Source organism: Ostrinia furnacalis, unplaced genomic scaffold (genome assembly GCF_004193835.3).
Source record: "Ostrinia furnacalis isolate ACB-3 unplaced genomic scaffold, ASM419383v2 OfSCF2912, whole genome shotgun sequence".
In the NCBI taxonomy this organism is placed as follows: domain Eukaryota; kingdom Metazoa; phylum Arthropoda; class Insecta; order Lepidoptera; family Crambidae; genus Ostrinia; species Ostrinia furnacalis.
In genome coordinates this window covers 247334-269642 of record NW_021133151.1, presented here as the reverse complement: position 1 = coordinate 269642, position 22309 = coordinate 247334, and the positions used below count along the sequence as shown (strand labels likewise).

Sequence of the window (22309 nt, the reverse complement as noted above, 5' to 3'; positions counted from 1 at the left end):
GGAATCTTTTAGAATAGAGGTATTTAATTTCAAATAAAGCTAAGCTACAAATTAATATTAATTTATCAAAATCAATCAACATCATTACAAAAATAAATAGCAACAAATTAAAATAAGTTAGACAAAATTACAAAATAAACGACATAAACAAATTAAATGATTACAAAGATAACTAATATCATGTGGTACGAAAAACGAGGCAAAATTTTTCCATGGAACCTCTTTACTTCTTCTTCTTCCCTGGTTTCTCTGCAGGTGCTGGCTTCCCACCTTTCTTGGGCATTGGCTTGTAAGGTCCCAGCTGGTTCCTGACCAATAAACCTCGCCACCAAGCCTGGACTACTGTTGCTGCGTTGTGCATCTTCTCTCTGTATAAACGAGCTCTCTCCCGTTCGTCTTTGAAATCTACCCACAGTTTTATGAGCGCCGCGTGCTTTTCCAACTGTGGAAAAGAAATGAATGTGAGTCCACAGACTACTGCTACATAATGGCAAACTACTAAGAAAGCATAAAATAAGTTACTCCTAAAACACTGAGGTAAGAGTTCTTGAGTGGAGACTGCGACTCTGCAAGCGTTGTGTTAAGACACCTTTCAGGTAGGCGGAGTGACGATCTGCGAAAGGTCTGTAGCTGGATACGAAAATCCGAAGACTGGGTAAAGCGGCGCGTATTTGGAGGAGACATATGTCCAAGTGAACTGCTGTAATGATGATGATGATTCTTAACGAGAATTGCCGCTTGTCTTTCTCATCATTGCAAATTATAATAATAATAATAATAATTGCACGCATTGTCCGGAGGTTCCTCAGCCTGTGACCCTGACCACCGGTAGTTTGGGCCTTGCTCCGCTGCCAGCGGGTTAACTATTTTTAAGATTTTTGTTTTTATAATGTATTTTTATTTTTTGATAATTACATTGTAAAAAGAAAAAATTAAAAATAAGAAAGAAAATTAATAAAGGAGATAATAATAAATAATAAATAGTTTATTTCCAAACCAATTACACTAATAAGCTTAAAATCTTAATCACGTTAATTAACAACTTCGTGTTTAAGCAAATTTGTTGTTCCCCTGACCTTCAAAATAGGAAAAACCTGAGCTTTGAAGGGTCAGTGGTTCGGCTCGCGATATGGGTATGAGAATTCTTACAATTTTCTAAGTTTAAACATTACTGTGAAAAGATATGTGAATTTAACAAAAGAAATATAAAGTAGATAATAAGACGACAGAGAACTGTGAGTGTTGCTTGTTGTATAAGCGTGTGTATGTGTGTGTGTAAGTGTATGTGTAGGTATGTGTAAGTGTAATGTATATAAGTGTAAGTGTATGTGTGTGTTGTTGTCTAGGACAACAAATCCTCAGTGTCAGTGTAGCCAAGATTTTGCAGGTACAATCTTAACTTCTTTTTAAGCTCAAACTTGTTTAATTTATGTATTTGTAATATTTTGTCTAGTTTATTATACAATTTTGTGCTTAAGTTGTGCAGCTGTTTATCAGCGAAAACAGTATTAGTGGTGGTTGCAGGACAAGGTGGTTTGGGACGACGTCTAGACTCTGATGGACAGTTTATTGGTATAGTCGGGTGTAGCCACAGGGTGGTCCGAAGGATATGTAATTGTCTAACCGTGAGTAGATTACATTCCTCATACAGTTGTGCGGTTGGATATCTCCAGGGCCTTCTATACATAACCTTAAGTACTGCTCTTTGTGCACGTTCAATTTTAATGAAGGTTGTCTTGGAGGTGCCACCCCACACTGGGATGCAGTAGGAAAGGATTGACTCACAAAGCGCTGAGTAGACTGTTGACAGGATATCTCTATCTGCGGAATTGCGCAAAGTCTTGAAGATGAAGATCATCTTACGCAATCGACATGCTACGGATTCCACCTGACTATGCCAGTTTAAGCAGTGATCTACCTGTATACCCAGGTATTTCATTATGGTTGTATTTTGTAACTGGGGGCAGTCGCAGTTTAGGGACCCACTGGAGCATTTATGGGCACGTATCTGAAGGCCTTCATGCGGAGGTTGTGTAGAAGAGCGAATTGAAAAAGTTAAAACTTTAGTTTTATCTGCGTTCAGCGTAAGAAGGTTAAGCCTTAGCCAATTCATGATAATTTTAAAATTATTTTCAGCCAAAGCGAAAGCCTCAGCCCAATCATTTCCTGAGACAGCCAGAACCGTGTCGTCTGCATAGGCTATTATTCGAGAGTGGGGTAACTGTAGGTCACAGAGCTGGTTTACGTATATTAAGAATAACGTGGGACCCAGTATACTCCCTTGAGGAACTCCGAAGTCAAGAGCCTCTTGGTGGCTGACAAATTCTCCTATCCTTGTACATTGCGTCCTTCCCGATAGATAATCGGAAAAAACGCTTAACGCACACCCTCTTACACCCAGTGCATCCAACTTCTTCAAGAGTAAGGGGACAGAGACAGTGTCAAAAGCCTTGGAGAGATCCAGGAAAATGCCTAGACATTTTCTATTACCGTCAACCTCGCTGACTACGTATTCTACAAGTGAGGCCACAGCGTCCTCGGTAGACCTTCCTCTCCTGAAACCGAATTGATTATTTGAGATTAGGTTATTTGCTTCGAGGAAGGAAACCAGACGGCGATTCAGAAAACGTTCAAAAATCTTGGACAAGGTAGGCAACACCGAGATTGGACGGTAATTATTAACACTGGCTCTGTCCCCACTCTTATANATTAGTGGTGGTTGCAGGACAAGGTGGTTTGGGACGACGTCTAGACTCTGATGGACAGTTTATTGGTATAGTCGGGTGTAGCCACAGGGTGGTCCGAAGGATATGTAATTGTCTAACCGTGAGTAGATTACATTCCTCATACAGTTGTGCGGTTGGATATCTCCAGGGCCTTCTATACATAACCTTAAGTACTGCTCTTTGTGCACGTTCAATTTTAATGAAGGTTGTCTTGGAGGTGCCACCCCACACTGGGATGCAGTAGGAAAGGATTGACTCACAAAGCGCTGAGTAGACTGTTGACAGGATATCTCTATCTGCGGAATTGCGCAAAGTCTTGAAGATGAAGATCATCTTACGCAATCGACATGCTACGGATTCCACCTGACTTGGTTGCAGGACAAGGTGGTTTGGGACGACGTCTAGACTCTGATGGACAGTTTATTGGTATAGTCGGGTGTAGCCACAGGGTGGTCCGAAGGATATGTAATTGTCTAACCGTGAGTAGATTACATTCCTCATACAGTTGTGCGGTTGGATATCTCCAGGGCCTTCTATACATAACCTTAAGTACTGCTCTTTGTGCACGTTCAATTTTAATGAAGGTTGTCTTGGAGGTGCCACCCCACACTGGGATGCAGTAGGAAAGGATTGACTCACAAAGCGCTGAGTAGACTGTTGACAGGATATCTCTATCTGCGGAATTGCGCAAAGTCTTGAAGATGAAGATCATCTTACGCAATCGACATGCTACGGATTCCACCTGACTGCCAGTTTAAGCAGTGATCTACCTGTATACCCAGGTATTTCATTATGGTTTTATTTTGTAACTGGGGGCAGTCGCAGTTTAGGGACCCACTGGAGCATTTATGGGCACGTATCTGAAGGCCTTCATGCGGAGGTTGTGTAGAAGAGCGAATTGAAAAAGTTAAAACTTTAGTTTTGTCTGCGTTCAGCGTAAGAAGGTTAAGCCTTAGCCAATTCATGATAATTTTAAAATTATTTTCAGCCAAAGCGAAAGCCTCAGCCCAATCATTTCCTGAGACAGCCAGAACCGTGTCGTCTGCATAGGCTATTATTCGAGAGTGGGGTAACTGTAAGTCACAGAGCTGGTTAACGTATATTAAGAATAACGTGGGACCCAGTATACTCCCTTGGGGAACTCCGAAGTCAAGAGCCTCTTGGTGGCTGACAAATTCTCCTATCCTTGTACATTGCGTCCTTCCCGATAGATAATCGGAAAAAACGCTTAACGCACACCCTCTTACACCCAGTGCATCCAACTTCTTCAAGAGAGGTGAATCTCATGGCAAACAAAAATATTGGAAAAGTGTGTCTTTCATATGGCAAATGTCTATGGCTTTATTGTCACCTGTCAAAGTAAATCAAGTGAACTGTCAGTCGCTGCAGAAATTTTGTAATCTCTTCATGCCTATTTGTTATTTTTGTGAAAAAGTCAAAAAAGCTCAAGCAAGTCATATTGTTTTCAATGTGTATTTAAAATAAGGCATAATTCAAAGTCAATCTTTGATTTTAAAGCGCGTCGTTGAGTTGACAATAAGTTGGAGTGAAATTTGATACATTTAGTNTGCCAGTTTAAGCAGTGATCTACCTGTATACCCAGGTATTTCATTATGGTTGTATTTTGTAACTGGGGGCAGTCGCAGTTTAGGGACCCACTGGAGCATTTATGGGCACGTATCTGAAGGCCTTCATGCGGAGGTTGTGTAGAAGAGCGAATTGAAAAAGTTAAAACTTTAGTTTTATCTGCGTTCAGCGTAAGAAGGTTAAGCCTTAGCCAATTCATGATAATTTTAAAATTATTTTCAGCCAAAGCGAAAGCCTCAGCCCAATCATTTCCTGAGACAGCCAGAACCGTGTCGTCTGCATAGGCTATTATTCGAGAGTGGGGTAACTGTAGGTCACAGAGCTGGTTTACGTATATTAAGAATAACGTGGGACCCAGTATACTCCCTTGAGGAACTCCGAAGTCAAGAGCCTCTTGGTGGCTGACAAATTCTCCTATCCTTGTACATTGCGTCCTTCCCGATAGATAATCGGAAAAAACGCTTAACGCACACCCTCTTACACCCAGTGCATCCAACTTCTTCAAGAGTAAGGGGACAGAGACAGTGTCAAAAGCCTTGGAGAGATCCAGGAAAATGCCTAGACATTTTCTATTACCGTCAACCTCGCTGACTACGTATTCTACAAGTGAGGCCACAGCGTCCTCGGTAGACCTTCCTCTCCTGAAACCGAATTGATTATTTGAGATTAGGTTATTTGCTTCGAGGAAGGAAACCAGACGGCGATTCAGAAAACGTTCAAAAATCTTGGACAAGGTAGGCAACACCGAGATTGGACGGTAATTATTAACACTGGCTCTGTCCCCACTCTTATATATGGGGTGGACAACTGCCTTTTTCAAGGCAACTGGAAACCTCCCAGTTTTCACTGCTAGGTTACATAAGTGGGTAATGACGGGTATAAGAACTGGACAGGACTTGAAGATTCTGGCTGACAATCCGTCCCATCCCACTGCACAGTCATTCCTGAGGCTCATAACAATGTCTTGTACCTCCCTTTCATCGATCTCTAGAATAGCCATCGAATGAGGAGGAGAGTACTGATGCTCGGGGGGTAGTTCGTGAGCCTCAGAGTTTAGATTAGGCTTAATTTTGCTTGCCAAGTCTTTCCCTATATGTGCAAAAAATGAGTTTACAATGTTAACACATTCCATCGGATCATTATTTAAATTTAGAAGTTCTGTAGGTGGTTCAGCTACTTTCTTAGTATTTGTGACGTTTTTAATGATCTCCCAAGTTTTCTTAGGGTTATTTCTTGCATTAGCAAATTCAGCTCTTTCATAATCTCTCTTTAGGTGTTTTAAAAGATTATTACAGAAGTTCCTATAACGTTTGTATGTAATTTGAAGTGTCATGTTAAATGGATTTAATTTAGCCTTTTTATTTTTATGCATACGATCTCTATTTCGTATGCATCTCAGCAAGCCCGTGGTAATCCACGGTTTTAGGATTCGCTGCCTGCAAGGAACTGTGTGCGAGATGGTATTGTTTTTTAATGTAGATATTAATATGTCAAGGAACTGATCAGTCGCCTCATCAACATTGTCAAAGCTTAAAATACTAGAGAAGTCTGTTCTTTCTAAATCAAGTGCAATTTGTGTAAAGTTGGTTTTATTGATATGTCGGTTTGCTTGGCTAGAGATAGACTTGGCAAGATTCAGGTTAAGAAGGACTGGAAAGTGATCAGTTAAAGATGTTTCTATAACTAGAGTCCTAGATTGTAGTTTTGTCTTTAAAATAACATGATCCAAGCAGTTACCCAATCTGGTTGGAATTTGGTGTGCTGGTAGCATGCCATGGGACGCTATAAGATTTAAGTAGTCGTGAGAATTTGGATCAGTGCTGTTTGCCTTAATGTCTATGTTGATGTCGCCCATCAACACAATATTGTTAACTGTTGAAAGATCACTTAATGTAGCATTTATGCTATTTAGAAATTTTTCAGAATTCCTATATGAGGGAGATCTATAGAGGCCGACTATCGCAAAGTTATTATTTATAGTACAGATTACGCAATTTGCATCTTCAAAAAATGGCTGATAAACTTTATGTGAGATCGAGTTTTTAATGTAGATGACTACGCCATCATTCTGGTTATGTATGCGTTCAGACATGTATGACGAGTAGCCTTCAAGTTTGGGTAAGCTGGTAACTTTGGATAGCCAACATTCCGAGAGGACCAAGATATCGCAGGTAATGTTAAGTGCTATTAAAAATAGTCGAAGTTCATCAAAGTTTTTATTAATACTACGGATATTAGCATGCAAAATTGACAAGGATTTCAAGTGATATTCTATATAATTTCTACAGTTTTGAGGTTCACATTTAATGGCTTGCGAGATACATAAGTCATCAATTTGGCTTTTTATTTCATTAGCCATTTATGATGATTAATAGATCATTTAGTTTGAGTAACAGATTGTTGATGACTAGGTTTAAATACAATACATAGGCTAATATTAAAGAAAACCTGCAGAGCTTAGATTGTACATGTGAAAATGTTATGAAGTGATTGGTTTTGTATTTTGTGTGAAAGTTTATTGTTAAGTGAGAGTGTAAGTAAGTGTGCGAAGTTTTTTTGTACGTGTGTGAGTGTGATGAGTGTTCTCTGTAAATATTACTAGGGTAAATTACAATGAAGTGTATCAAAAAGATCAACAAGTTAAACAAACAAAAAGAAGCTATGCCTAGTCATGTCTTCTGCAAGTCTGATAAAGTTTGTTCTGATTTAACTATGATTTGTTTCTCGCCCTGCTTCCTTCTCAGATACACTGCTCCGTTCGATGTCCAGCAATAATCATATTTATATGTTTTAGCAAACTCTTGTGCACGGAAAAAGAGTTTTTTTATTTGTAATGACAGGAGTTCCGAAACGTAGATCGGTGTACAGGTACCCGGAATGCCAATGAGTTCTGTATTTAATTTTTGTTGCTTATTTTTAGCGTTTTTATTAAACTTTCTTATGCCAGAGATGAAGTCCCGTTTGGTAGCAACTTTTGTGAATTCAGCGAGGATTGGCCTTGGCATTCCCGGTTTGCTGGGTACGCGCCGAACATCTCTAAGGTCTGATAAGGTGACATGTTGTTCAATCTTCTTTCCGATCTCAGTTACAACAGACACCAGGTCGTCGTATGTTTCATTGTCTTTAGCGGGTAAGTTTCTAATTTCAATAGTCGAGCTTCGGGAGCCGTGCTGCATGTCCCTAATTGTGTTTCCAAGCGACTTGACTTGCTCTGTTAGGTATTTATTTTCTAGTTCCAAGTCGAGGACCTTCTTATTGACATCCTCATATTGGGAACTTACGAATTTAACAGATTTTTCCACTTCGAGGAATGATTTCTTCAGTTCAGAGTTCTGTGTCTTAATTTCATTAACCTCAGACATCAGGTTGCTTAGAATAATAGCGTGTTGTTGCTGTAACATTTTTGACAATTCTTGCGTTTGTAGGCTGCTCCATGAGGCGAACATAGCCTCGATTTCCTGCTTCAGCTCTTGCTTAAACTCATGTAAATCGTTGCTTACAGGTGACTTCTCAGGTTTAGGGCGTCTGCTGCGTAGATTTTTGTTTATTTTTCCCTCATCAGAGGCGCTTAACACCTCAATGTCCGCTTGTGATTGCATCCTAGATGTGGTGGGTGGCGAGCGTGGAATTTTAGACATGTTGATCACCGAAATAAACCGAAAAACGATGCAGATTAAGTTATTTTGAAATATTTTAAGAGGTGGCGGTCACTTTGACACAGATTAACAACAGTACACTTTGTTTACCCGGCACACCAGTTTAGTTCGTCAACTGCAACTGTCTCACAAAAGTTCTAATCGATACCACAGGTGTAACAAGGACGCACCGATTTCACGCAACAAGTCGATACTATAGTCAAACACAATACACGCACCAGAACCAGTCGTGCGAGATACCGAGCGGCCGGGTTAACGTCCATAAGCGTGGTGTCTGAGTCACTGGTCACTTGATGCGGCGCTCGTCCAGCGACCGTAGACACGAGCGGTCCGTATAAATCTCGTAAGGCAGGGGTCTATGTAGCTTGGCTAACCGCGCGTAAGATGCGTGGACGCGGCCAGTCATCACGGCCTCTCGAGCCGTAATCTTTAATTATGTGTAGCCAGAATCTACTGCGAGAACAGTTGCTTCCGTACTGCTGTCCTACCTACCTGGTATTTATCGTATTTCAAATGAAATATTTACCGTGTCTTCAAGCTCCTGCCTCCTTTCAAGTTGGGATACATGCTTGGTCTTCATCCTCTGGATTTTAAGTTCTATTGCCTCCATGTCCTTGTCGTACTTGTTCATCCAAGATTCCACCTTTTGTAATGTTTCCTGTGAAACAGTTTAAATTAATAACAGTCTAAATGATTAGACCACCTATTCGGCTACTCATTATTATTGAATCGAATCATTTATTTATTTATTCATGAATAGAACCGTAAAGTCTGGTCGCCGAGCACGTAGAATTTCGTCTGATGATCCCAAGCTACCTATCCTTATCGCTCGCGCGTAACTTGTCTTGCCTCCCACTGGCGAAAACGTCAACGTCAACAGCCTCCTTAATCCATCTGGCCAATGTGACTAGTGGGGAGTGTAGGCATATCCTCCATTTGCCGCTGGCACTTCAAATAGGACGTGCTACTGCAGTTAAAACTAAATGATGAGAACTCGTCGCTCACATTGATAACGATGGTCGTCAGAAGCTCCACCTCAGTGTGCACTCTCTGCTCGTGGTCCGATCTCTGCTTGTAGTATTCAATGACGTTGCAGGGGCGAGACTCTTTAGTGTTGATGAGCTGGGTGTTCTGTTCGGTGCGCGCGCGCTGCCAATTCTCGACGTAGCGGCTTCGGATCTCCGAGTTTAGTGCTGCATCCTAAATGTAAATCATAATCGAGAAATCCAATTCGTATTTAGGATTTTATCAGCCTCTTTCATTAGCGTTTTTTTTTTTGTAGAAAAAGTGCAATTAAAATTTAAAAATCTACATTTTAAGATAAAAACCTACTTCAACTTGTGTTTTAAGATCCTCAATGACGCAGTCTGTGTCGTAGAACACAGACTTGATGTGGTTTCGCTGCTGTCTCAGCTGCCGGGCCAGTTCTCGGCGAGTACTGAAAATTGTAATAAAATGAGATCTAATTATATTACCTGTCTGCATAAATAACTTGTAAATTTTCCGCGGAGATAAGTAGTTGACGCATATTTTACTTTACGGAAGGGGTTCTGATACAAGATTTAAAAAAATCACGAGAAACGACACATTCGAAGGACCAAAAAAATTGCCAGGGAATTCTGTCGGTTCAATAAAGATTACGTTCGTAATTTGAGAGAGACGAGAACTAACACCCGATTCTTTGCCTCGTCCTCCAAAAGAAAGTTGTAGTGGTTAATTTTGTCCACAATGATGTGGACGTGCGAAGCCAGCGCCTGGAATGTTCTGCGCAGGGACAGATCCAAGTACATGTCCAATAACGACTTTTGAAGGCCCTTCCTGCAAGAGAAAAAGCACGTCATTATAATTTACAACTGCCTTTGAATCTCACGGGCAGGATTGTTTTTGATATGGTCTAAGTAAGTATACTTAGTNTGCGCTCTGGTCTTAACCAGAGGTTCTCAAATAGGGGCCTGAAAATGCGGCGAAATGGTTCCAGTAAAGGATGGTACGGCAGTGTTTGCTTCGCGCTCGACTTGGCGGGGGCACTGCCGTGCCCCCAGATTTAATTTCAAATAAAGCTAAGCTACAAATTAATATTAATTTATCAATATCAATCAACATCATTACAAAAATAAATAACAACAAATTAAAATAAGTTAGACAAAATTACAAAATAAACGACATAAACAAATTAAATGATTACAAAGTTAACTAATATCACATAGTACAAAAAACGAGGCATCATTTTTCCATAGACCCTCGTTACTTCTTCTTCTTCCCTGGTTTCTCTGCAGGTGCTGGCTTCCCGCCTTTCTTGGGCATTGGCTTGTAAGGTCCCAGCTGGTTCCTGACCAGCAACCCTCGCCACCAAGCCTGGACTACTGTTGCTGCGTTGTGCATCTTCTCTCTGTATAAGCGAGCTCTCTCCCGTTCGTCTTTGAAATCTACCCACAGTTTTATGAGCGCCGCGTGCTTTTCCAACTGTGGAGAAGAAATGAATGTGAGTCCACAGACTACTGCTACATAATGGCAAACTACTAAGAAAGCATAAAATAAGTTACTCCTAAAACACTGAGGTAAGAGTTCTTGAGTGGAGACTGCGACTCTGCAAGCGTTGTGTTAAGACACCTTTCAGGTAGGCGGAGTGACGATCTGCGAAAGGTCTAGCCGGATACGAAAATCCGAAGACAGGGTAAAGCGGCACGTATTGGGAGGAGACCTATGTCCAGCATTGAATTGCTATAATGATGATGGATGATTCTTAACGGGAATTGCCGCTCGTCTTTCGCATCATTGCAAATTATGTGTAGCCAGAATTTACTGCGCGAACAGTTGCTTCCGTACTGCTGGCCTACCTACCTGGTATTTATCGTATTTCAAATTAAATATTTACCGTGTCTTCAAGCTCCTGCCTCCTTTCAAGTTGGGATACATGCTTGGTCTTCATCCTCTGGATTTTAAGTTCTATTGCCTCCATGTCCTTGTCGTACTTGTTCATCCAAGATTCCACCTTTTGTAATGTTTCCTGTGAAACAGTTTAAAATTCTAAATGATAATACCACCTATTCGGCTACTCATTATTATTGAATCGAATCATTTATTTATTTATTCATGAATAGAACGGTTAGTATCAATTACACTATTCAAACAAGACGTAACAAAGTTCAGAATAATAATCATAGCAAACGGAGGGCAAGATTTCAGTATAATAATCATAAAGCGTTGTCTTGCTTCCCAATGGCGAAAACGTCAACGTCAACAGCCTCCCTAACCCATCTGGCCAATGTGACTAGTGGGGAGTGTAGGCATATATTCCATTTGCCTCTGGCACTTCAAATTAAAACTAAATGATGAGAACTCGTCACTCACATTGATAACGATGGTCGTCAGAAGCTCTACCTCAGTGTGCACCCTTTGCTCGTGATCAGATCTTTGCTTGTAGTACTCAATGACGTTGCAGGGACGAGACTCTTTAGTGTTGATGAGCTGAGTATTCTGTTCGGTGCGCGCGCGCTGCCAATTCTCGACGTAGCGGCTCCGGATCTCCGAGTTTAGTGCTGCATCCTAAATGTAAATCATAATCGAGAAATCCAATTCGTATTTAGAATTTTATAAGCCTCTTTCATTAGGGTTTTTTTTCGTAGAAATAGTGCAATTAGAATTTTAAAAATGTACATTTTAAAATAAAAACCTACTTCAACTTGTGTTTTAAGATCCTCAATGACGCAGTCTGTGTCGTAGAACACAGACTTGATGTGGTTTCGCTGCTGTCTCAGCTGCCGGGCCAGTTCTCGGCGAGTACTGAAAATTGTAATAAAATGAGATCTAATTATCTGTCTGCATAATAACTTGTAAATTTTCCGCGGAGATAAGTAGTTGACGCACATTTTACTTTACGGAAGGGGTTCTTATACAAGATTTAAAAAATCACGAGAAACTAGACATTCGAAGGGCCAAAAAAATTGCGAGGGAATGCTGTCGGTTCAATAAACATTACGTTCGTAATTTGAGAGAGACGAGAACTAACACTCGATTCTTTGCCTCGTCCTCCAAAAGAAAGTTGTAGTGGTTAATTTTGTCCACAATGACGTGGACGTGCGAAGCCAGCGCCTGGAATGTTCTGCGCAGGGACAGATCCAAGTACATGTCCAATAACGACTTTTGAAGGCTCTTCCTGCAAGAGAAAAAGCACGTCATTCTTAGATTAATTAATCTAAGACGTCATACGTCATTATAATTTACAACTGCCTTTGAATCTCACGGGCAGGATTGTTTTTGATATGGTCTAAGTATACTTAGGAATAAAGAAATAAGAAGTCGTTTTGATAATGACCATGACGCTAAGGAAGTCAGTTGAAGATATGTCTTTTCAAGGCTGAATAAAATGGCATAAAGGTTGACTATACGCCTTTCTTCTAAAATTGCCGCTGCAGCTGGCATTTGCCATTTTTCTCTGCATTAGGGCACTGTTTTTCAAACCTTCTTAGTCCACTCATACCTGTCAGCATCAAGCTTGTTGATCTTGTACTCCACGCAGTTCAATCGGCGCACGTCGATGCCGTCCAGTTCGTCCTTGACGAGAGGCTGTGCCACTTTATACTTGAGAGCCCTCAAGAGTTCCAGGTCCACTAGGGCTTTGCTTAGACCCAGTTCGGAGTTGCAGTCCACTGGATTTTGGGAAAATGAGTCTTATAGCTAGAAGTCTTAAGAATGACAAACGACAACTGGGTGAGTAAGCGTAATTATGCTTCGAATACCGTGGGAACATGGTTTATATTTGATTGTTCCACAGTGATATAGTATAATACTTAACCCCAACAATGTATGTAGACTGCTATTGTCTTCCAATCCGATGCTTAAAAGAAAATTAAGGAATATTTAAGTGAAGTTGCGCTTTTCGTTTCTTTTACTACCACGTTGGGCGCCAAATTGTGTGAGAACCTGTATAAACTTAATCTACCTTGATAAGGTCTAAAATCCAAAACATTACTTAAATACAGCTTACCAAGTATCCGCATTTCAGTGATAGTGTCTTCCAAGATGGTGGCAAATAGAGAGGCTTGAAAATAAGGCAAGCTGCAAAACACATTTTTTTACTGAGATTTATGAATAAAGGTTCGAGATAAGCATTTTGTAATACTGACCTGTAAATATCATCATCATCTTCATCGTTTTCAGCGTCCTGAAAATAAAGACAAGATTAGAAATCAATAAACCATAGTTTACCACTTATGACGTATCAAGATGTTATTGGCATAACTGTACTTTTATATCGATTACTGTTAATTTTCAACTAAAACTATTTCTGAACCAACTGGGATTTTACGACAAGTCTCCTCTGGGAATGTGAAGGAATAGATCCTCCTTCTCAATTAAGAGACGTCCACAGCTTGGCAAAGGCCTGCAAGATTTTCACATCGTATCCAGGTGCTTTCCCCAACCGCCAAATTAAAAAAAGAGGAACATTTGGAATTTGTATTGCACAAATTACTAAGTCCCGTTACCCTTATAAAGACGATGCCTTCCTGCTACCTTTTCGATCTCATAAAGATGGGAAGGCGCTGGATGCAGACCGTTACCAACCGGTCATTATGAATGATCAGTAAGGGAGGCCTATGTTCAGCATTGGACGTTCAATGGCTGAAAAGATCATACATTACTTACCTCGTCCATGGCCAGAACCATATCACTAGCGAACACGCTCCGACCAGGGATCAGGGCTCCATCCTCCAAAGCCACTGGAGTGATTTGCCCTCGCTGCAGCTTGTCGATGGGCAGCATCGACAAACGTGTCGCTGACACATTTCCCGACATATTATAAACTCTAAAAGGTATAAAAATCCAAAATAATGTTTTCTACAAATAAGGTGTTGGGTGTTGTCGAATTTTGACTTGTTTGTTGTGTCTTGTGTTAGGTATGTCAAAAAGTCATGAGAGAGGTTTGTTAAAAAAAAGTTAGTATCTTTGTCTATTATAAAAAAAACATACAGGGTGGGTGGGCCAACATTTTTTGAAAATGGCAACGCTCGATTCCTCGAAAACGGTTCAGGGACGCGTAAGTGATGGAAAAATGAGCATACTAACATGAACGTGTTTTTTATAAGTTAATAAGTAGTTAAGTCTACGATTTATATTGTAGGTATTTGTGTATCTCGTTAATTTATCTTTATTTATGACATGGGATGTAGGTAAAAGAGGAAGGAAAATTAAAATGTCTTATTCAGTTTTCAATAAAATATTTAATGCCAATTTCTGTCCACAAAACAATATTGGTAGGAGTTAGGATACAGTACTTGGTCAGACGCAGTACATAAGTATGCTTGACTATCTAATATTTATACATAATTTTAATATTGGGTTAGGTTATTCATCTCAAATAAATAGCAACTCTACTAATAAATAAGTAGAGTCCAAATTTAAATATTTTTGAAAATTAACACATTTAAACCTACACCTTACCCAATATAAAATAAAAATCACACAAAACATATTTAAATAAAAACTCAAGTACTAACTAACTTTACCAACAATAAAGCTATAGGAAATTATAATCTTAATTAATGTATAATCTAGATTTTCTGTATAAAATTCAATACTATATCTTTTTACACATCGTAAACATTAATAATTTGTAATTATTACAACCAGATATAGTTACATTGCAATATTTACACCTTAATGACATTGCGAAAAATAATATGAGGTATTTTAACAAAAATTACATCCTAACTAAATAATTAATTTGAATTAGATTGTATATCAACTTCTGATTATGAATGACCTTGATTTTGTGACAAAAAATCTATTTGTAAGAGGATAGTCCTCTTGGGGACGTATTTAGAAACCACGCGCAAAACTTGACTCTAACGTAAGCTTAGATTCTGTCCTGTGATTGGTCTAAAATATAGTCATATAAAAATTCAACCAATCAAACACTTTGAATCGAGTTTTGAGAGATAATTTCCTAATACGACCTTTATACACCAGATATGCAATGAAAAGGAAAAAATATTGAGTGTTTATTTATTGTTAATAAATAAAATGTATAACACGAATCTCATTTTCATATACTTACGATTGTAGTACTATTCAGTCTTAGGCCATTACACTGATCACTGATGGGTTCTGTATTAAGTAGTAATCGATACTTTATCGATATGAAACATGAATCGATTAAAATCATAGTCGAATAAAATATTAGTTAACATGCATGATAATAGTCAAACGATTTATTAAAATTAATATTCGTCTATAAAAAATATAGACATTAATAATAATGTAGTAGAGGAAAAATGAAATGATCGTACAATGTACATTTAGAAAAACATTTTTTGTATCATTTTGCACGTTGATTAAAATATACACGCGCGTTGTACACTACTTTAAAGTGACGTTATGCATAGAAGTGTAATTTTAAACTGTTTAAAAGCATGCATAACACTAGTGTAATTTTCTGTCAGTAAGTGTTTTGTATATTATGTTAAATATAAATGAGGTGTCACTATAGTTTAGTTTACTAGTCACATCAGTGAGGCAGCTGATACATTTTAGGCCGTTTTCGCACAGATTTTAGAAGTCAAATCAGTATGTTTATACATACAACCTGTAATGAGGGTTTTCGCGTATGAAAAATCCGCCAGATAGGCAATACGTAGACGCGAGGTCCAAATGCGGCATAATTGGTTATTTTTGACATGACATTGACAGATATGTCAAAATCCACCAATCACGCAGCAGTCAGACCCCACATCCACGTCCCGCCATCTAGCGGATCTTTCATACGCGAAACCCCTCATTACAGAGTGATTTGCAATTTTAAATCTCATATTTACTTGCAAGATTTACAAGAACATAATCGTGAGAAAACGGCCACAAAATTATGATGTTCCTAATAGTTAAGCTTCAATCAACAAAATATAATACTTTAGGGCTTGTAAAACAAACTCAAACTTTAACTATGACTTAAATAATAACATATTTTTATGACTCGACTGTCGTTATGACAGAGTAGCGCAATAGATCTGGACTGGTCACTCAAACACTGTGAGGTCATAAAAATTTAAAGTGTGTGTATGAAATATTTCGCACACCCATAAGGATTATTAAGGATGTCTAAAATATAACACTAGGCTGGTTATATCTGTCGGAAAACCGATGAAAGGTGGAAAAGTAAATGAGTTTTCGAATGGAGATTACGTCTCGACAAAACTGTAAGACGCTCTCTTATCCTTAAATCACATCAACGCGTGCAGATCGCCATTGCCGGCGCGGTCAAAGGCCAATGACAATACGCGCGACCCATGACAGTTCACGCGACCTGTCATTTCCCTATGATCGCGCTGGCGATGACGACCTGCCCCCCTAGACAAAACGCACTTTTTGATCGAATCGAAAATCGAATCCGTCAAATTCCATACAAAAAAGGGGCTTTTCGACCACTTTTCGACTGGTTTGCGATTATAATTTACACTTTGTCTAGACCCACTGCACGCGTTGGTGTGTTTGAAGCATTAGAGATCATCCTTGGTGCAGTTGACTGCCATAGATTGGCAGTTATGGTTATCATCATCATCATTGATGACCCTTTAGAAGCTCGGTACTAAGCGACAGATTTTCCTTGATGTTGAACGGACCACGTATTTCGACGATGTTGAAAATTAAACCTGCCATTCTGAATGGTTTCTGTCCACATCTATTGCGTAAAGGATTTGTACAAACTAGTTCAAAATAGGACTATGAAACAGTAATATTGACTTACTAGTAGGAAAATACATTTAAGCCTTTCAAAGGCGATATACGAGTACACAATATGTCAGTGCAGATATAATTAGTTTCTAATTTTGAGTAAGATTTGAATAGAAGAGATTGAAGAATTAGGAAATAGATGAAAAATGGCTTTGGGAATTACTTTTAATACTGTATACAGGGTGAATGTTTTAGTTCACATAAGAAAAAGTAATCACATCTGCACAAACAATATTGTTTTAACAATTTTAAAACAGCACTATCTAAAAGGCTTTCGTTGAGTTGTCAATCATTGAACAATAGACTCACTAGTGAAGTTCACTCATAGTCCGCACATCACAAAGAGGCTGCAGTTACGCGCAGCGAGTTTGTGACACCCTGTATCACTGACTCGAAGATGGCTGACCTTTTTCTGAAAGAAAAATATATTTCTTGTATTATACGATACTTACGAATTTTAGTTTTGTAAGGCGATTTGATTATTCCTAAATATTGAAATGGGGGATCATTCGCATTTGTTTCTTTTTTCATGTGAACTTTTGCTTATGAAGTTGCTTAGAATCAAAATACAGCAATATAAATAAAGTTAAATAAATGATAAACCACTTTTTTACGCGACCGTACTTAAAAGACAAGACAATACATAGTTATAGTTGTACTACTCGTGCAGACGACAGCACATCAGGCTTATACATTTTTGATGCAAAATCACCTGTATTACTTAGCACATAAGATACCACCGTGTTTACCTTGATGTGCTCTGTACAACACACTCGCTGGGGAATTTACCGGACAAATTGAAAGGAGGAAAACCGATGCATTCGCAGTCGATTAGATAACCATTACAACTGCTTTAAAATGCATTAATTGGCAAAAACATACAAAAAGAACTCCATGAATGAAGTTAGAGTATGGTAGGTAAAGGAAAAACAGCAAAGGTTTCAATTAAATAATTTATATAGGTAGCAGCTATAAAAATGCAATGAAAACTTCAATGAGGAAAATTGTGTACTAATGTTTAAGACATGAACAGCTTAAACGTCTTTCGAGTCGTATGAGATTAATTATCCGGCTCGAAGGACCGATAACTAACACGATGAAAAAAAAATGATTTTCGTGATAAAGTGAAAGTCTATTAAAATAATTAAATTGCCAAAAAACTTACTGTATTTTCTTAGAGCTTCTTCTCTTTCCTGGTGGTCGAAGTACCAAAGGGTAATGGCATATCTGTAATAGAATTAAAATAGTACGATTATTAACAATTCAAAGTACTAGATGTTGGTAACCTTGTGCATTATTAATATTGTCCTTCAATTCGATCAGCGATCGACATCTCTTTATTGAAATTTAGTCAGTAACGTGTCAGCCAATACGTCAATTTTACCGATGACACATAGCGTTATAAATGTTACATTTATGTTTACCTCGTCCTGTAGGCCGGCTGAACTTCGTGGGGATTCCGCCTGTCGGACCAGAAGAACAGCATGCGATCGAAGATTGGCGCTATGTCTGCTACCTGGTTAGTGCCTTCGGGGAACACCCTGCAAAAGGTTATACGCCACTATTTATGTATTTGACACTACTATTTTTAAACAATAGATACCTTCTCTATGGTCAATATTATAAAGAAAATTTTTTAGACAAACAGACAACATTACATTAGAATATTTTGTTTCAAATTACTCTTATTACAACTAAATAAGATAATACAGTGCAGTGATTAGATTGATTTTATCATTGCTATTGTACTCATTAGAGAGTACTTTCACGGCAAAGATATTTTTAGTCTAGACTCTAGACTGTAAACATAGATAATGTGTCTAGTGTTAGTAAGCTGTTATCACTTTACATTGTCTGATTCTCTGAAAAGCTCTTAAAACTTTAATCATATTTGTTTTGTAAATGAGTATAGGTTTAATAAGTGCAATGATAATACGCGAGGTAGGTAACGTTGATTACCTATTATGCGCATCAGACATTTACAAACTGCGTATCGAAATATAAAGTGTGAGATTAAATCCAACCTTTTGTTATTAAAATACACATAATCAGTTCATGTATGCTTTTGTATTTTTTTCGGATTAATCCATCATTTCAATTTATAAATTCACAATCAAAACTATGGAAAAGCCTTGCGACACTATGTTTGATGAAATATCGTACCAAAGAAATAAGTAATTACCACAGATTACAGAAACTAAAGGAAGATGTGACAAGGGTGCGGGGCCGGTGTCGCAGCAGTATGCTCAAAAACAGAACACATTGCTCGTGACAGCAATGATGACAGCAGCGACGTCATAATGTACAGTTTACATTGCTTGTGTAGTACTAAAGATTATTCGAACGTTGAGTACTGATACCGCAGTGGATAATGAGCACATATTTTGATTACTTTGTGTGTGTGAATTTCTAATACGACACTGAGTTTCGAACTCAGCGCATTAGTTGGCATCTCTCTTTATTTCTATGGTAATTACCTCAGAAGACCCCCGCAGCTCTTGACGTCCCAGTCGAGATTCAGGTAGTATATGGCTGTGATGCAGCGGCCATCTTTGTTGGGGTTGTCCACGTGCTTCACGTAGTGGCTGCCCGACCCTGGGTAGCATGCCACCATCGCCTGGAGACAACATGAGACATGAGTTAATAATGGCGAATACTTTTTTGGCGTTAAACAAATTTTCATGGTAATACAGCTTGTTTACCCTTCTATTTGGGTAATTTATATCTTATACAATACATTGATAGACTAATTTGGTTACAAAATAATTCTTGTTTTGTTGATGGTGTTTTGTTTTTCCTTCTTCAAACCTCTTGTTTCTGCCTAGAATATAAATAGGACATACAAATGTGGTAGGTATTTTTTTCGCAATGTTTTTGAAAGAACAAGTGACACGTTCTAGCATGATGTATGAACTGTTAATAATTTATTCCTGTATCTATAGCAGAGATCATTTAATGTTATGGTATTTACAAGCGCAGAATACAAAAAGGTTAAAATGGTTCAACTTTCACTTCTGCGTGTGACTGTACAGTTTATGTTCTAGTACAATCAATTTACAATCCTCACACGTGCCTAATTTATAGCCGCGATGCGCTGCGATGTGTCACACGATGTCAATATGCGTTGTGGGTGGTCGAGATGCTACAGCTTGCAAGTAAAAGAAGGAGTGTATGCGGTTTTTAAAAAGGTAAAATTTGCTGGAAGGCCTAGGTCTCCTAATTCCTTCCGAACATGTCAAACCTGCGTGCAGAGTGTTAGAAATCCTCAATTTGCCTCTGGTAAATTGGAAAAGGTCGTGCTACTGAAGTGAAAATTAAAAGATGATGATGACAAGGAGTAATCAAAGGCAGCTATCGTAGCTTCATCGTCCAATACAATGCGTACAGCGATCCTCTATCGTCTCACAAACAGTTATTTGAACATGCAATGGTTTAAGTGGTTATTATTATAGATCGTTTTGTATACCCACCTACATGAATAACTTTGTTTTTTCTAACATATCACTTACTTTCACTGATTAATTTAATCTAAGTGTTTTATAAATAGCATTGTTATAACGCTGCTGAGAAAAAGGAATGTGCAATGCAGGTGTGCGTTTCTTATTGGAAAAATATAGCATGCCGTGATGAGTGGCGCAGTGAAAGATTCATCAAATATAAGTAGTGTTTAATATGACTGGGACACTGTTTAGTTTTTAGTGTATAAACTGACTCTTTTGATTTTTAGGTATCTAATGCTGCATCAAATTCGAGTTATTAATTTAGATAATATTCGGTTCAGTTAGGTTTATTGTCAAATTCGTGACGTCATCATAGATCCTAGCTATCAATTAAACCTAAAACAAACCTCTCGCACACCCCTACAACTAGCATTGTCTGATAACGGCCATCCTTTGGACTCGGTTAATTTATCATGCCAATTTATCAATGCAGGCATTTGAGCGCAATGACTCAAAGGATTCCTGGAATGTGAGTCAGCATCTTTGCATTAACTGAAGTAGTTCCACTTAGTGCAAAGAAACCTTTTCCCTTTTCGGCGGACTAGAGTTATTGATCATTACACATTTTAAAGGTTATCCTTTATTCAGTTACGCTTTTCATGTAATAATGTGTTTTAACAAATTAAATAGCGTAGAAGAGTCATATAAGCCACTATAGTATTGTCGAAGAAGTAAGAGATGACTTCTTTGACACTGCTTTTATGGTGCTTGGCTATGAACCAAAGGATGGATACAGAGCCACCGTGTATATTTCATAAAATTCATTCGATTGATCTTCCCTGTCAGTTTACGATAGAGTTAGACACTGAACATTACTGGCTGAGGATAGATTCTCCGCCAATAATTTAATACGGACCGACGAAATACACAGTTTTTAATCAAATTCCAAAAGCAATAGATGTTTGTTTAGTTACCCTCGAATCAAAAGCGAGTTTTCAAGACAAATCATGTCGATATCCTGTAAGAATGAAACCAGTAAGATTCAAGAGCGAATAGATTTTACAGGCATCTAGCAAAACGGCTTATTTATCGCAGATATGCGATAAAACTGCTGCGCAAGAGTCGCCCGACACTGCACTGGGGTTTTCCCGCAGAACATGCGATTTATTATAGTAAATAATAGTATGGTAACAAAACTCGTTCTGCGAAATGCACCGCGCTTAGTTTGTTTACAAACTGCGCCGGCGCTGGCAAGACGAACTTAAACAGTGGCCAGTGCATCAGTTGTTTTTAGTAACGTCATAAGTAAACGTAACAGACATGAATTTGGTGAGATGAGAACTCACCAATTCGTAACTTCACGAATTCCCAGTTTCATTTCCATTCCATTTATTTTCCTGAAGATGTGGTAGGGTTAATAATACTGGAACGTGTAAAAGTGCTTTTTAAAAGCCTACTTGCAAAAACGAATGAGATTTTTGAGTTTTTTATGAGTTTTTAAACTATTTGGTTCTACTTGTAATATTCTTCTGAAACAATGTAAAAAATATGAACATTGAATTTCATAAACCACAATAAACGCTGACCACAAACCGTAAGTCACTGTTATAAACTTGAGGAAGTTACAGCTGTCAGAGCGGTGCCATAACATATACAAGCTTATGGTGACGAAGATAGAGCACACATTTGTCTGTTGCCATAGGAGCAATGTCGTTTCCGTACTTCGAAGGGCGAGGGCCACGTGCTCACGCGCAGGTATTATGTATTCGAATGTAGGGCAAGTGACTAATGGGGTTCGAGTGCGTGTGCACTCGGAAAGAGTGATAATTATTTTTTCTCTCTTTCTTTTCTTCTTAGAAAATTGTCTTACTCTTTTCATTGACCAATGTCGAGTGTTATTTATGTTCTATTTTTCTAATTATTTTTGTTATTTTGCTTGACCATCACCATCAGTGTTGTGTTGGCACATATTAACCGTTTTATTTCTACAATTTGGAAGAACACCAGGAGTTCTAGGTGATAAAATAAGGTTACAGACAATATTATTTTAGTGTGGTTGTTGTTCTATGCGCTATTGGTAACTAGATTAATATTACCGAAGTGTTTGGCATTATCCTAGTATATACGATGAATTGTTGTGGTTTTTCAAGTACACAATTGAATGCATAATATA

The 22309-nt window shown here is 38.5% G+C and overlaps 2 protein-coding genes across 4 annotated transcripts; both read right to left on the bottom strand.

Moving 5' to 3' along the window:
* Positions 1-100: 100 nt before the first annotated feature.
* On the bottom strand, positions 101-13843 carry LOC114356785 (dynein regulatory complex protein 9-like). Of its 3 annotated transcripts, none has more exons than XM_028310141.1 (9): positions 13616-13843; positions 13096-13133; positions 12957-13027; positions 12450-12618; positions 11979-12125; positions 11647-11752; positions 8975-9169; positions 8496-8627; positions 101-442 (listed from the first exon to the last, which is right to left on the bottom strand). In XM_028310141.1, the coding sequence occupies exons 1-9, from the start codon at positions 13763-13765 to the stop codon at positions 224-226; spliced, it is 1227 nt and encodes a 408-aa protein (XP_028165942.1). In that variant the 5' UTR covers positions 13766-13843; the 3' UTR covers positions 101-223. The 3 variants fall into 3 exon arrangements, with proteins under 3 accessions (XP_028165942.1, XP_028165941.1, XP_028165943.1); XM_028310140.1 differs by lacking the exons at positions 11647-11752; positions 11979-12125 and adding exons at positions 9302-9407; positions 9641-9787 and having other exon boundaries at positions 103-442; positions 13616-13828; XM_028310142.1 differs by lacking the exons at positions 101-442; positions 8496-8627; positions 8975-9169 and adding exons at positions 10013-10432; positions 10845-10976; positions 11321-11515.
* A 2520-nt stretch (positions 13844-16363) lies between these two features.
* On the bottom strand, positions 16364-22247 carry Hph (HIF prolyl hydroxylase). Its single transcript, XM_028310132.1, has 5 exons — positions 22233-22247; positions 19174-19313; positions 18121-18237; positions 17862-17923; positions 16364-17108 (listed from the first exon to the last, which is right to left on the bottom strand). Exons 1-5 carry the CDS (start codon positions 22245-22247, stop codon positions 17080-17082), a joined length of 363 nt encoding a protein of 120 aa, XP_028165933.1. The 3' UTR covers positions 16364-17079.
* Positions 22248-22309: the final 62 nt, after the last annotated feature.

Excerpts from the sequence above, each read along its gene's own strand:
- Hph (XM_028310132.1), bottom strand. Across the intron at positions 18,238-19,173 it reads AGCTGCGGGGGTCTTCTGAG|GGTGTTCCCCGAAGGCACTA; the intron begins GTAATTACCATA and ends AACCTTTTGCAG. Across the intron at positions 17,924-18,120 it reads CAGCCGGCCTACAGGACGAG|ATATGCCATTACCCTTTGGT; the intron begins GTAAACATAAAT and ends ATTCTATTACAG.
- LOC114356785 (XM_028310141.1), bottom strand. The coding sequence starts at position 13,765 with ATGTCGGGAAATGTGTCAGCGACACGTTTGTCGATGCTGCCCATCGAC. Across the intron at positions 12,126-12,449 it reads AACAAGCTTGATGCTGACAG|GAAGAGCCTTCAAAAGTCGT; the intron begins GTATGAGTGGAC and ends TTTCTCTTGCAG. Across the intron at positions 11,753-11,978 it reads GACGAGGCAAAGAATCGAGT|TACTCGCCGAGAACTGGCCC; the intron begins GTTAGTTCTCGT and ends TACAATTTTCAG.